The sequence below is a fragment of the Heterodontus francisci genome, chromosome 19, assembly GCF_036365525.1.
Source record: "Heterodontus francisci isolate sHetFra1 chromosome 19, sHetFra1.hap1, whole genome shotgun sequence".
NCBI lineage: Eukaryota > Metazoa > Chordata > Chondrichthyes > Heterodontiformes > Heterodontidae > Heterodontus > Heterodontus francisci.
This window is the reverse complement of record NC_090389.1, coordinates 89520871-89534567: the sequence shown is the minus strand read 5'-3', so window position 1 is coordinate 89534567 and position 13697 is coordinate 89520871. Positions and strand designations below refer to the sequence as shown.

Sequence of the window (13697 nt, the reverse complement as noted above, 5' to 3'; positions counted from 1 at the left end):
AGATGTGGAAACATTTTTGTGTTTTTTGAAAAATTGGCAAGGCAACTAAAATGGCCAGTTGAGGCCTGGTCCCTTTTAAAGCAAAGCTAACTAACTGGAAAAGCCCATGAGGTTTATTCCCTGTTGCCAGATGAGAGTTCATCAAATTATGATCTGACCAAAAATGCTAATCTCGGGGCATATGAATTAGTACCCGAAGCCTATCGCCAAAAGTTTAGAACCCTCAAGAAGCAAGCTAATCAAACTTATCTGGAGTTTGAAAGAAGCGGCTGGCTTTTGACCAGTGGATGAAGGCTCTTAAAATACAGCTCAGCTATGAGACTCTCAGAGAAGTAATCCTGTTAGAGGAATTTAAAAACTCAGTCCCACTCTCAATAAAGACTCATGTAGAGGAGCAATGGGTTCAGGGAGCCTGGCAAGTGGCCGTTCTGGCCGATGAGTTTGCTTTAATTTATAAGTTGGTTTCCCAGGGGAGAACCTTTCCTAATCACCCCCACAAATCCAAAAAGGACAAAGGGTGGGAAGGTGATCTCTGCCCAGGCAGTCCTGGGAGAGAAAGGAAAGCAGGAGACACAGGGGGCCCTCCTCTAGCCAAAAGGGAAGGTGCTGTGAGCAAGAGTGGGACCTGGAGACCTGTGTGCTTCCATTGTAATAAAGCAGGGCATTTAAAAGCTGACAGCTGGAAACTAAAGGGAAAACCGGTAGGGTTAATCAGGGCACAACTGCTCAGTGAAGACGGGACCCTGATGGAAAACACAGAGCAAGCTGTGGCTTTAACTGCAGTAAGAGTGAGACCCAGGAAGCTTACTACGGCCAGTGCAGGAAAAGTTAATAGGATTCCTGAAGGTTATCAGGGTTTTGTACATGAAGGGAAAGTAACCCCATACCCTTCGAGTGGGGCAAGCAAGCCCATAGTAATTCTCCGGGACATGGGGTTGACTAGATCCCTTTTACTGGGAAAAGGCCTGACCTTTCCCCCAGAGAGTGCAGTGAACACCAGAATGGTGGTGAATGGTATTGGAGAGCAGTCTATGCCTGCACCTGTACACTGGGTGCACCTGGAGTGCAACCTAGTTTCGGGACTGGTGACTTTAGGGATTGTCCCTAGTTTGCCAGTGGACAGGGTTGACCTGCTCCTAGGTAATGATCTGGCGGGGTGAAGGTGGTAGCTTCCCCAGTAGTGAAAGAAAGACCACAGGAGGTCAGAGAGAGAGGGCAGTGGCAGGAGACAGTCCCCTGCAGTGTCCCTGAATGTGTAGTGGATCAGGCCATGATCAAACCAGCTCCCTCAGCGGAGACTGCATTGGTATTGCAGGCAGATGACCATGAGGTCTGTCTGTCTGAGACTTTTTTTGGAAAGTTAGAAGAACCAGGAAATGAGTTAAATAAATCTTCCCTAGCTGAGGCTCATTGAGCTGACCCAGTATTGCAAGAGTTAGCACAGACTGCCCAGTCTGAAAGTGAAGCAGAGGGAGTCCCTGATTGCTACTATTTAAAGAATGAGGTACTGATGAGGAAATGGAGTTCTCCTCACAGACCTGAGGGCAAGGAGTGGACAGAAGTTCACCAGTTAGTTGTGCCGCAGAGATACCGGGGAGAAATACCACGAGACTACAGCGGCTGTACATGCCGGTATACGAAGGACCAAAGCCCGCATAAGACAGCAGTTTGACTGGCCAAAACTCCACAAAGATGTGGTGGAGTACTGCAGGAGTTGCCACATGTGCCAGGTTGAGGGGAAACCCCAACCCCTACAGTGAAATCTGCACCCCTAAGTCCTGAACCGGTGTTAGAAGGACCATCCAGCAGAGGGCTAGTGAACTGTAAGGGAGCCCCACCAAGAGCAAAAGGGGACAGGCAGGCACATGGCTGGCAAAAGTTTAGAAAGAGAAGTGGAAAAAGTGGCCAAGAGGGCAGGTTAAAGGAAGTGCAGGAAAAATCCCAGATGAAAACCCCTACTGTCCGGTCAGCCAACCCTGAAAAATTTGAAAAGTTAGACCCCACATCCTCCTACATAAATGCAGACTCTAAAAGCACCTCACCAGAGTTGCTAACAGAATTTACAGGAACCTACAAAGACAAAGAAAGACCTCTAGAGGACACAGAAACCATGAGGGTGATGCCTCACCTAGTCGAAGTGTCACAGGAGAGTGCAGTCAAGTCTGCACAAATACCTGCAGGTAGGAGTGTCCCAGAGAACAAAGGGGAGATTAACAAAGAATCCTCCCCCACAGTCAGAGGAAAAGGGAACCACCCATCCCCTGAAGTCAAAATTCTTTGCATGACTCAGAGAGTTCAGGATAGACCTACCCACTACTACTTCTCCTGAAAAAAAAATGACTTCAACAGGAACAAAAGCCCTGGGCAGTCATGGCAATGGGCAAACTGAAGAAAAGCTTCCCCAAAAAGTCACATGCCTACAGGGATGCCAGAAAAGGGAAAATAAAGCAGCACTGGCACCCAGAAAAGACAATTTTTAATAAGCTTTAAGATTTATGAATGAATGGAAATGAATGAGAGAAATGCATGGTTTTTCTTTCTGTATCTTATATTTCTCTCAAACCTTATAATGAAATGCGTTGGGTTTTTTTTCAAATTGCATTTCATTCCCCTGGGTGTGGACGTGTCATGCAGGCCCCACCTGCCAAGAATGAGGCACATATATTTCACCACATGAACATTAAAACTTAAAATTGCTGCTGGGAAGAAAAGAGGGCCTATCACAAGGAATTGCCAGACCCCTCGCTGGAAAGAGCTTTTTTGCATACTGGCAGACAGTGTTGGAACAAAGGACCCAGTCCCTGCTTCTCCGATACACAGAAGACCTGGTCAAACCAGTCTGGTCACATGGCTAACTGGTGATTTGAGTTTTTTGAACTTGAACTTGCCACAGAGTTTTAAAACTCAGAAAGCTGTTTGCTCCTGGACTGAAAAGGTCTCTCTCCTGTCTGCTCCCATCTGTCTCATGGAACTGAAGGCCCATTGAAGACACATGGACCCCAGAGAGAGAAAAGTCTCCTACAGTGAACAAGGTTTAAGAAGAATACTGGGCCCCAATGAAAAGCAAGATTACCTACAATCAAGGACTACATTGAGCTCAAAGCATAGTAAAAATCCCTCTTCAGAGATTGCCTGAAACTTTTTCACTTTATTTTTCTTCTGCTGTTTTCTGTCTCTATTTGCATGTGCATATCACGTATGCATGCTAGTGTGGGGCATGGCGTGTATCTGTAGGCGTTTACTATACTAGAGTTTAAGCTTAAGGTGTAATAAATTTCAATTTTGTTCTTTAAACCAAAGAAAGCCTATTTATGCTCATTTCTTTGCCTTACAATTGGAAAGCTGTGAACAAGGATTCACAAAGGGAGAGCCAAAACACAGTCTGTTTAAAATTAAACCCTGTTACAAATAGACCAGGTGAAGGCTAAAAGAGACCCCTAGACACCTTTCCCACCTGGTCATAACACTGAAAATACTGGAAATGCGGAAAAAAAAGATGGCATCTCCGACAGTGCAGCCCTCCCTCAGTACTGACCCTCCCACAATGTAGTACTCCCTCAGTACTGACCCTCCCACAATGCAGCACTCCCTCAGTACTGACCCTGCGACAGTGGAGTGCTGCCTCAGAACTACACTAGGAGTGTCAGCTTGAATTATGGGGTTTGAGAGTCTGGAGTGGGTCTCAAACTTTCTGACCCAGAGGCGAGAGTGCAGATCTAACTCCCATGGGCAGAGGATTATTACAGTGGAGCTTGAGGGGCAATTGAGCTGAGATTTGCTAACTCACTCAGCACACACCACATTGGAACCCTGCCTTTGCCAGCTGTGGTTGACTGGGTTCCCTTTTAGTCAAAAGGTTGTCAGTTCGAGTCTTACTCTGGGACTTGAGGACAAAGGTCAAGGTTGACAGGCCAGTGCAGTACTGAGGGAGTGCTGCATTGTTGTAGGTGCTGTCTTTTCCATGAAATGTGAAACTGAGGCCCCATCTACCCTCAGGTGGATGTAAAAGATTTCAAATAACTACTTCAAAGAAGAGCACATTAGGGTTCTCCCTGGTGTCCTGGCCAATATTTATCCCTCAATCAACTGAACAACTACTCTTCAGAAGTACTTCATTGGTTGTAAAGTGCTTTAGGATGTCCTGTGGTCATGAAAGGTGCTATATAAATGCAAGTCTTTCTTTTCCTTTTTACCAGCCTGGACATTTATCAAACGTGATCAACAGCAGATCCACGTCATCACTTACAGCGTCTACTTCCACCCCTAATATCGTCCAACTCCGCCCCTGCCTCAGCTCATCTGCTGCTGAAACCCTCATCCATGCTTTTAATTGAGAAAGTTCTGACTACACCCCTTTAAGAAAGGAGCCTAGAGACACTACAGACAGGATAGCTAACAGGATTTAATCCTTCAAACAGGGGACACCAGTTAGAAATCTTCAAGTGAATGATTAACCAAATTTGATATGTTGTCATAGTAACCGAGAATCCCAAACTCGCAGACACTCTTAGACATCGGGAATGATAAAGACTAGCTGTAGAAATTGTGAAACCATGCAAGCGCTTCCCAACTCAGACAGGCTTTTCAATATCAGACAGCTTTAGAGTTCTGTTTATCCAGTAAATCTGCCTCACCGCCCCTCTCCTCTGCTGAATGCGCCAACACATGGATAGTGATGGGAAGCAGGATGTTTGGCTGTTTTTCCCACTCCCTATCCCAGGGATACAAAGGGAAATTAAAGCACCCCTACTGACACCCCACCAGACACAGATATCATGTACCAGAGACAGGAAGTGGAGGAGGCCATTCAGCCCCTCGAGTTTGTTCCGCCATTCAATTGGATCATTGCTGATTTGTACCTCAACTCCACTTACCCATCTTTGTTCCATATCCCTCGATACCCTTCCCCAACAAAAATCTATTGTTTACAGTCTTGGAAACTCCAATTGACCCCACCCCAGCATTCACAGCCTTTTGGCAGAAGGAGTTCCAGATTTCCACTACCCTTTGTGTGAAGAAGGCTTCCTGACATCACTCTTAAATGGCCTGGCTCTAGTTTTTTCAGATTGTACCACCTTGTTCTGGACTCCCTCCATCAGAGGGAATAGCTTAACCTGAAAGCTGCAGAAAGGAGAAAACATTTTGATAGTACCTGTCACAACCACACGATATCCCAAAGTACACTGCACCCTCAGTACACTGCACCCTCAGTACTGACCCTCCGACAGTGCAGCGCACCCTCAGTACTGACCCCCCGACAGTGCAGCACTCCCTCAGTACTGACCCCCCGACAGTGCAGCGCACCCTCAGTACTGACCCCCCGACAGTGCAGCACTCCCTCAGTACTGACCCCCCGACACTGCAGCACTCCCTCAGTACAGACCCTCCGACAGTGCAGCACTCCCTCAGTATTGTCCCTCCAACAGTGCAGCGCTCCCTCAGTACCGTTCCTCCGACAGTGCAGCAGTCCCTCAGTACTGACCTTCCGACAGTGAAGTGCTGCCTCAGTACTGCACTAGGAGCGTCAGCTTCAATTATGGGGCTTGATTCTCTGCAGTGGAACTCAAATGTCTGCAATAAAGCACCTTTGGAAGTGCAGTCAGCATTGTAATGTAGGGAATTGCAGCAGACAATTTGTGCTCAGCAGGATTCCACAGACAGCAATGGGATAAATGACCAGGTCATCAGTTTTTTTTTTAGTGATCTTGGTTGAGTGATAAATAGTGGCCAAAGACACTGGGGAGAACTCCCCTGCTCTTCTTTGAAATAGTGACCGTGGGATCTTTTACGTCCACCTGAGAGGGCAGACGGAGTCCTGGGCTTAACAGATATGGCAATTTACAAACTGACACCATCAGGCCACACGTCTTCCCTGTCCTGTTTACTCCTACACCCCTTCAAAAGAACATCAGTCAAATGTTTTCTTTGAATGATGAAGCTAACCCCCCTTTAATTAAAATAAAAACACAAGGCAGTCAGTCCAAGCGAGACTGTGAATCACATGGCTTCAAACGCTTTTAAATACCTTCTCCTCCTCGGGGGTGAGATGAGGCATGCGGATGGGTGCGTGAGGTATGCTGCTGTCTCTCCCTCTGTTGGGGGGCAGGGGATGCAATGGGAGCCCAGAGCACAGCTCAGCCAGACAGCTCATTCCTGCAGACGATGGGATCTGTCCTAAGACTTGGAGACAATGCAGGTTGTAGGTCAGGGCTGAGTGCAAGCAGCATGTTGGAGCTGCTTTAACATCCCCCCACCCACTAGCCTCCCCCACTTCTAATTGGACAACAACCCTCCCCCATAAATAAATGATTAATACCTTAACTGGCCGACAAACTCTCTGCAAATATCAGTTCTTCTACAATCCAGCTGCGATTAGATATGTTGTTGTGCCATTAAATGTTCATGTGGATCATAGTGACAAAAATACAGAGTTTGAACAATCAATGATTCATTTACAATGATTTGCTTCATTCTAGGTTTAATGAGTCTCTGAGTGGCTTAGCTTTTAGTCAGGGATAACACTCTCGCCTGTGAGTCAGAAAGTTGTAGGCTCAATCCCCATACCAGAGACTGGAGCTCATTATCAAGACTGACACTCTGCAGTACTAAGGGAGTGCTGCACTGTCAGACGGTCAGTACTGAGGGAGTGCTGCACTGTCGGAGGGTCAGTACTGAGGGAGTGCTGCACTGTCGGAGGGTCAGTACTGAGGGAGTGCTGCACTGTCGGTGGGTCAGTATTGAGGGAGTGCTGCACTCTCAGGAGGGTCAGTACTGAGGGAGTGCGGCACTGTTGGAGGGTCAGTACTGAGGGAGTGCTGCACTGTCGGTGGGTCAGTATTGAGGGAGTGCTGCACTCTCAGGAGGGTCAGTACTGAGGGAGTGCGGCACTGTTGGAGGGTCAGTACTGAGGGAGTGCTGCACTGTCGGAGGATCAGTACTGAGGGAGTGCTGCACTGTCAGAGGGTCAGTCCTGAGGGAGCGCTGTACTGTCGGAGGGTCAGTACTGAGGAAGCGCAGCACGGTCAGAGCGTCAATACTGAGAGAGTGCTGCACTGTCGGAGGGTCAGTACTGAGGGAGTGCCGTACTGTCAAATGGTCAGTACTGAGGGAGTGCTGCACTGTCAGACGGTCAGTACTGAGGGAGTGCTGCACTGTTGGAGGGTCAGTACTGAGGGAGTGCTGCACTGTCGGAGGGTCAGTATTGAGGGAGTGCTGCACTGTCGGAGGGTCAGTACTGAGGGAGTGCTGCACTCTCAGGAGGGTCAGTACTGAGGGGGTGCTGCACTGTCAGAGGGTCAGTACTGAGGGAGTGCGGCACTGTCGGAGGGTCAGTACTGAGGGAGTGCTGCACTGTCGGAGGATCAGTACTGGGAGTGCTGCACTGTCGGAGGGTCAGTATTGAGGGAATGCTGCACTGTCGGAGGATCAGTACTGGGAGTGCTGCACTGTCGGAGGGTCAGTATTGAGGGAGTGCTGCACTCTCAGGAGGGTCAGTACTGAGGGGGTGCTGCACTGTCAGAGGGTCAGTACTGAGGGAGTGCGGCACTGTCAGAGGGTCAGTACTGAGGGAGTGCGGCACTGTCGGAGGGTCAGTACTGAGGGAGTGCTGCACTGTCGGAGGATCAGTACTGGGAGTGCTGCACTGTCGGAGGGTCAGTATTGAGGAAGGGCTGCACTGTCGGAGGGTCAGTATTGAGGGAGTGTTGCACTGTCAGAGGGTCAGCACTGAGGGTGTGCTGCACTATTGAAGGGTCAGTATTGAGGGAGTGCTGCACTGTCAGAAGTACCATTGTTCAGATGAAACATTAAACTGAAAGGCTATCTGTCCTCTCAGTAAAAGATCCCATGGCCACTATTTCAAAGAGCAGGGTGTTCTCCCCAGTGTCCTGGCTGATATTTATCCCTCAACCAACATCACGAAAACAGATTATCTGCTCATTATCTCATTGCTGTTTGTGGGATTTTGCTGTGCATAAATTGGCTGTCACATTTCCTACATTATAACAGTGACTACACTTCAGAAGTACTTAAGCTGCTGCAAAGTTCTTTGAGACATCCTGCGATCATGCTAGGTGCTATAGAAATGCAAGACCCTCCTTCTTTAAGAGTGTGATTTGGATCATAAAGGGGCCTAGTCTTTCCAAAACTGTAATCTGTGTTTGCTGGACATTGCAGTTTGATGAGGAATATCTACCAAACACATCAGTCACATGACCTGAACTTCATCCTGTCAATGGAAACTGACAGGATTGTCCAACTGGAGTGTCCAACAGTGAGTGACCCCTTCGCTCTGAATATGACAGGTCAGATGTAGGATAATGCTTTATGTTTAAAAGAAAAAATTAATCAACCTTTAAGATGATTAAAGGAGTTGATTGGGACGATAGAGAGAAAATATTTCCTCTGGTGAGGCGAGTCCAGAAGAAGGGGGCAGAAGGGCGGCACAGTGGCGCAGTGGTTAGCACCGCAGCCTCACAGCTCCAGGGACCCGGGTTCAATTCTGGGTACTGCCTGTGCGGAGTTTGCAAGTTCTCCCTGTGACCGCGTGGGTTTTCACCGGGTGCTCCGGTTTCCTCCCACAAGCCAAAAGACTTGCAGGTTGATAGGTAAATTGGCCATTATAAATTGTCACTAGTATAGGTAGGTGGTAGGGAAATATAGGGACAGGTGGGGATGTTTGGTAGGAATATGAATATGGGATTAGTGTAGGATTAGTATAAATGGGTGGTTGATGTTCGGCACAGACTCGGTGGGCCGAAGGGCCTGTTTCAGTGCTGTATCTCTAATCTAAAAAAAACTTAAAATTTGAGCCAGGCTGTTCAGGGATGATGTCAGGAAGCACTTCTTCACACAAAGGGGAGTGGAAATCTGGAACTCTCTCCCACAAAATGCTGTTGAGGCTGGGAGTCAATTGAAAATTTCAAAACTGAGATTGATGGATTTTTGTTGGGTGAGAGTATTGAACCAAGGCAGGTAGGTGGGGTTAAGATCCAAATCAGCTATGATCTAATTGAATGGCAGAACAGGCTTGAGGGGCTGAATGGCCTCCTCCTGCATAGTCTACAGGTAAAGTAGGGTTAGAGGGTGCGGGATAATGAGACCAGGAACCCACAGACGTTGTTCAGTCCCTATTTTAAGGTCAGACATTCTGCCTTTATTTTATATACTTCTGTTATAAATTCGACATTTATAATGGGAATTTTCCATGTAAACAGATCATGTTGTAATGCCACCCTCCTGCCAGCTGGTGGCAATAGATACCTTAAAACCAGGAAGGTCGAAGGTCCTATTACCAGCCTGTGCTGAGAGTGCCAGGCTCACCCTAGGGAAAGAGTTGGGGTTAAACCCCTATGTGTGCTGCTTTTGATGCTCACCATGGTGGGATGATCTTCAGACACCCGTTGTCTGGACTCACATGTGAAGAACAATAGGATGGGCGAGGGGCTGGAGGGCAGTCAGCATCCAGAGAACTGACCCCTAGCGTGAGTCAGTGCCTTCAGGAGACGAGTGGAGGAAAGCTGAAAAAGCAACAAATTACTGAAAGTAAGATTTGTTGAAAGAATGCGATGGTTTCTGTTGTGTGTGTGTGTGCTGATTTATTCTGTTTATAAAGTTAATGTCTAACTGGAGCATTCACTTGAACTCAAACCCCTTGGCTATTGATTGCCAGACCTAAATCTCGATTGCACAAAAATATCTGCACAGCTGTAATACACAGATATTACAACACAAAGACAGGCCATTCGGCCCATCCTGTACATGCGGGCCTTTACCCTGCACACAAGAAAATAGTCCCTGTCACGTTTACCTGCCCTGTTCACATAGCCCATCAACCCTTTTTCCTTCATCCCTCTGTCCAAGCTCATCTTGAATATTGACGCAGTTTCTGCCTCAACCACTAACCCTGGGAGTGAATCCCACAGCCTCACAGCTCCCAGTATGAAGAGGTTTCTCCTGCTTTCTGAAAAACAGATTATCTGCTCATCATCCCATTGCTGTAAGTGGGAGCTTGCTGTGCACTATAAAAATGTGAAATTTTATTTTTTCAAAATATTTTTTGAAATCGCCAGTTTTCCACTCCAGCTGCCCAATAAACTACCGAGAGACGAAGGGTGACAAGTAAATTGCCAATAAGGATAGATGGTAATACCTGGTCATTACTCTCCTCTATGGAGAAGCCCTTTATTGTTCATAGAATCAATAATATCACTTACAGTATCGAGGCCATTCAGCCTATCGTGCCTGTGCTGGCTCTTTGAAAGAGCTATCCAATTAGCCCACTCCCTACTCTTCCCCCGTAGCACTGCACATTTTTCCCCTTCGAGTATTTATCCAATTCCCTTTTGAAAGTTATTATTGAATCTGCTTCCATCACCCTTTTAGGCAGCACGTTCCAGATCACAACAACTCGCTCTGTAAAAAAATTCTCCTCATGTTGTTGCCTCTGGTCCTTTTGCCGATTATCTTGAATCTGTGCCCTCTGGCTGTCGATCCTCCTGCCACTGGAAGCAGTTTCTCCTGATCCACTTAATCAAAACCATTGATAATTTTGAACACCTCAATCAAATATTGCCTTAACCTTCTCTACTCTAAGGAGAATAATCCCAGCTTCTCCAGTCTGTCCATGTAACTGAACTCCTTTATCCCTGGTACCATTCTGGTAAATTACATCCACATTTTCTCCAAAGCCTTGACATCCTTCCGAAAGTGTGAATCAGTTTTTCTGGGCAGAATTGGGAATTTGTATACAAAGTCTGTAGATGGCGATGAAACACTTTGAAACTTGGATTAACTCTGAGAAAAACTCTTCTATGTTTGGGGGAGAGGATTATTCAGCTCCATCACCTTGATGATCAGCATGTCAGTCATGATGGGGGGGGGGTGGGGGGGGGACAGTGTTTTTCTTTATTCATTTACAGGATGTGGATGTCACTGGCCATGCCAGCATTTATTGCCCATCCCTAATTGCCCTTGAGAAGGTGGTGGTGAGCTGCCTTCTTGAACCGCTGCAGTCCATGTGGGGTAGGTATACCCACAGTGCTGTTAGGAAGGGAGTTCCAGGATTTTTACCCAGCGACAGTGAAGGAACGGTGATATAGTTCCAAGTTAGGATGGTGTGTGACTTGGATGGGAACTTGCAGGTGGTGATGTTCCCATGCATCTGCTGCTCTTGTCCTTCTATTTGGTAGAAGTTGCAGGTTTGGAAGGTGCTGTCTGAGGAACCTTGGTGCATTGCTGCAGTGCATCTTATAGATGGTACACACTGCTGCCACTGTCAGTGGTGGAAGCGGGCTACTTTGTCCTGGATGGACTCAAGCTTTTTGAGTGTTGTTGGAGCTGCACCCGTCCAGGCAAGTGGAGAGTATTCCACCACATTCCTGACTTGTGCCTTGTAGATGGTGGACAGGCTTTTGGGAGTCAGGAAGTGAGTTACTCGCCACAGAATTCCCAGCCTCTGACCTGCTCTTGTAGCCATGGTATTTATATGCCTGGTCCAGTTCAGTTTCGGGTGGAGTTCGTCGTGTTTGTGAAATTCACATGTCTTTGCTTGATTTGGTTTTCGTGGGCCAGATGTCATTACATTCGTTAAATAAATTGAATGTTCTTTGCTCCCAATTTCCCATCACTCATAGCAGTGCAAAGAGTGTAGGGGTCAGTGTCTGAGGGTTGTGTAGAGGGTGAGCAGTGACTGGTTAAGGTGCTAGAATCTGTAGCGATAGGGAAGGTCAATAGATTCAAACAACCTGCTCTGTTATCATTGATTGCAATGAGACATGGGCACAGTGGTAATGTATAAGACACAAGTTCGTCCTCAGCCAGAGTATTGCGTCCAATTCTGGGCGCTGCACATTAGGAAAGACTTGAGGGAATTGGAGAGAGTACAGAAAAGATTCAGGAGAATGATTCCAGTGATGAGGAATTTCAGTTATGAAGATAGATTGGAGAAGTTAGGACTGTTTTCCTTGGAGAAGAGAAAGCTGAGAGGTGATTTGATAGAGATATTCAAAATCATGAGGGGTCTGGACAGGGTAGATAGAGAGAAACTGTTCCCACTCGTGAAAGGATCGAGAACGAGAGGATGCAGATTTAAAGTATTTGGTAAGAGGAACAAAAGTGACATGAGGAAAAACTTTTTCACGCAGCAAGTGGTTAAGGTCTGGAATGCGGTGCCTGAGAACTTGGTGGAGGCAGGTTCAATTGAAGCATTCAAAAGGGAATTAGACAGTTATATGAAAAGGATGAATGTGCAGGGTTGTGGGGAGAAGGCAGGGGAATGGCACTGAGGGAGTTGCTCTTTCAGAGAGCCAGTGTGGACACGATGGGCCGAATGGCCTCCTTCTGCACTGTAACAATTCTGTGATTCTATGTCACTAGACTAGTAACCCAGAGCCCAGGTTCATCCTCTGTGGACATGGGTTCAAATCCCATGGGGTGGCGGATGGTGGAATTTGAATTCAGTTAATAAATCTGAACCATTGTCAATTGTTGTAAAAACCCATCTGGTTCACTAATTTCCTTTAGGGAAGGAAATCTGCTGTCCTTACCTGGTCTGGCCTACATATGACTCCAGACCCACAGCAATATGGTTGACTTTTAAATGACCTCAGTTCATGGGCAATAAATGCTGGCCTAGCTAGTGACATGCACATCTCACAAACAAATTTAAAAAAACACCTTCTCCCCATATCCCCCAACCTCACCTATCCATCCTCTCCCATATCCATCAACTCCATCTACCCACCTTCTCCTCATACTCTGCAATAATAGAATCAAAGAATGGTTATAGTACAGAAAGAGGCCATTTGGCCCATTGTGCCCATGACAGCCCTCTGCAAGAGAACCTCAGCTCATCCCACTCCCCTGCCTTTTCCCCGTAGCCCTGCAAATGTTTTCTCTTCAGATAATTATCCAAGACCATCTCCAGAAACACAGCTAATTGCTCCCCCCCGCCCCCCCCCCCCCCCATATACTGTCTGCTTATCACCCTCCCCTGCCAATTTTATCCACAACTCTTTGCTTTCTGTGACTGTTGGACAGCTCAGGCAGTTTTCATCCAATTTGTCCTCTGATTAAATATTACTATTCTAAGTTGATGGTCCAACTGCTCCCTGAGAGTGTTATTGATGGGGTGGGAGGTGGCACTTCTTTATGTCTCTTTGGGGGTTGGATTTTTCCCGGCTTCCTAATTAAAGTGGACAATTTAAAAAAGACTTTTACATATTATTGTAAAAGTGAGGCAACATAATCGTGGAGTTCCTCAAATTCCCACCAGCCTATTTTTAAATTGGATGAATTCCACAGTTTGATGACAATCTCAGAGCGAGAGGTTCAGGTCAGATATGTGTTTCATAGGGTTTGGTGCCTTGATACAGCTGATTTGTTGACTCACATTTCATAATTGTTTTAATGAATGAGGTCCCAGTGAAGACTCGGGTGTCCTGTGCCCCACTGCTGTCAGGTTGGTTCTCACTCTCACCCATCGCAGCATTGGTGCCAGTACTCTAGTACCTACACTGCTTCCAGCAACCAACCCAGTGTCAGCCGAGTCTCAATGGGTAGCACTCCTGCCTCTGAATCAGAAGGTTTTGGGTTGAAATCCCACTCCAGATACTTCAGCACATAATCCAGGCTGACACTCCCAGTGCAGTACTGAGGGAGTGCTGCATTGTCGGAGGTGTCGTCTTTCAGATGTGGTG

At 47.0% G+C, this 13697-nt stretch overlaps 2 protein-coding genes across 4 annotated transcripts in view; one reads left to right on the top strand and one right to left on the bottom strand.

The window, feature by feature from the left end:
• uroc1 (urocanate hydratase 1) overlaps positions 1-6228 on the bottom strand; it is a 117126-nt gene extending 110898 nt beyond the window's left edge. Inside the window, exon 1 of one of the 2 annotated variants that reach the window (XM_068052194.1) lies at positions 6026-6228. In XM_068052194.1, the coding sequence (XP_067908295.1) occupies positions 6026-6151 (126 nt within the window). In that variant the 5' untranslated portion in view covers positions 6152-6228. The remainder of the gene's footprint in view (positions 1-6025) is intronic. The other variant, XM_068052193.1, reaches the window with a different exon arrangement.
• A 3039-nt stretch (positions 6229-9267) lies between these two features.
• The window catches only part of LOC137380291 (netrin-4-like), a 71129-nt gene continuing 66699 nt past the window's right edge, over positions 9268-13697 (top strand). The window contains exon 1 of one of the 2 annotated variants that reach the window (XM_068052192.1): positions 9268-9543. The gene's annotated coding sequence lies outside the window, so the exon portion shown is untranslated. The remainder of the gene's footprint in view (positions 9544-13697) is intronic. The other variant, XM_068052191.1, reaches the window with a different exon arrangement.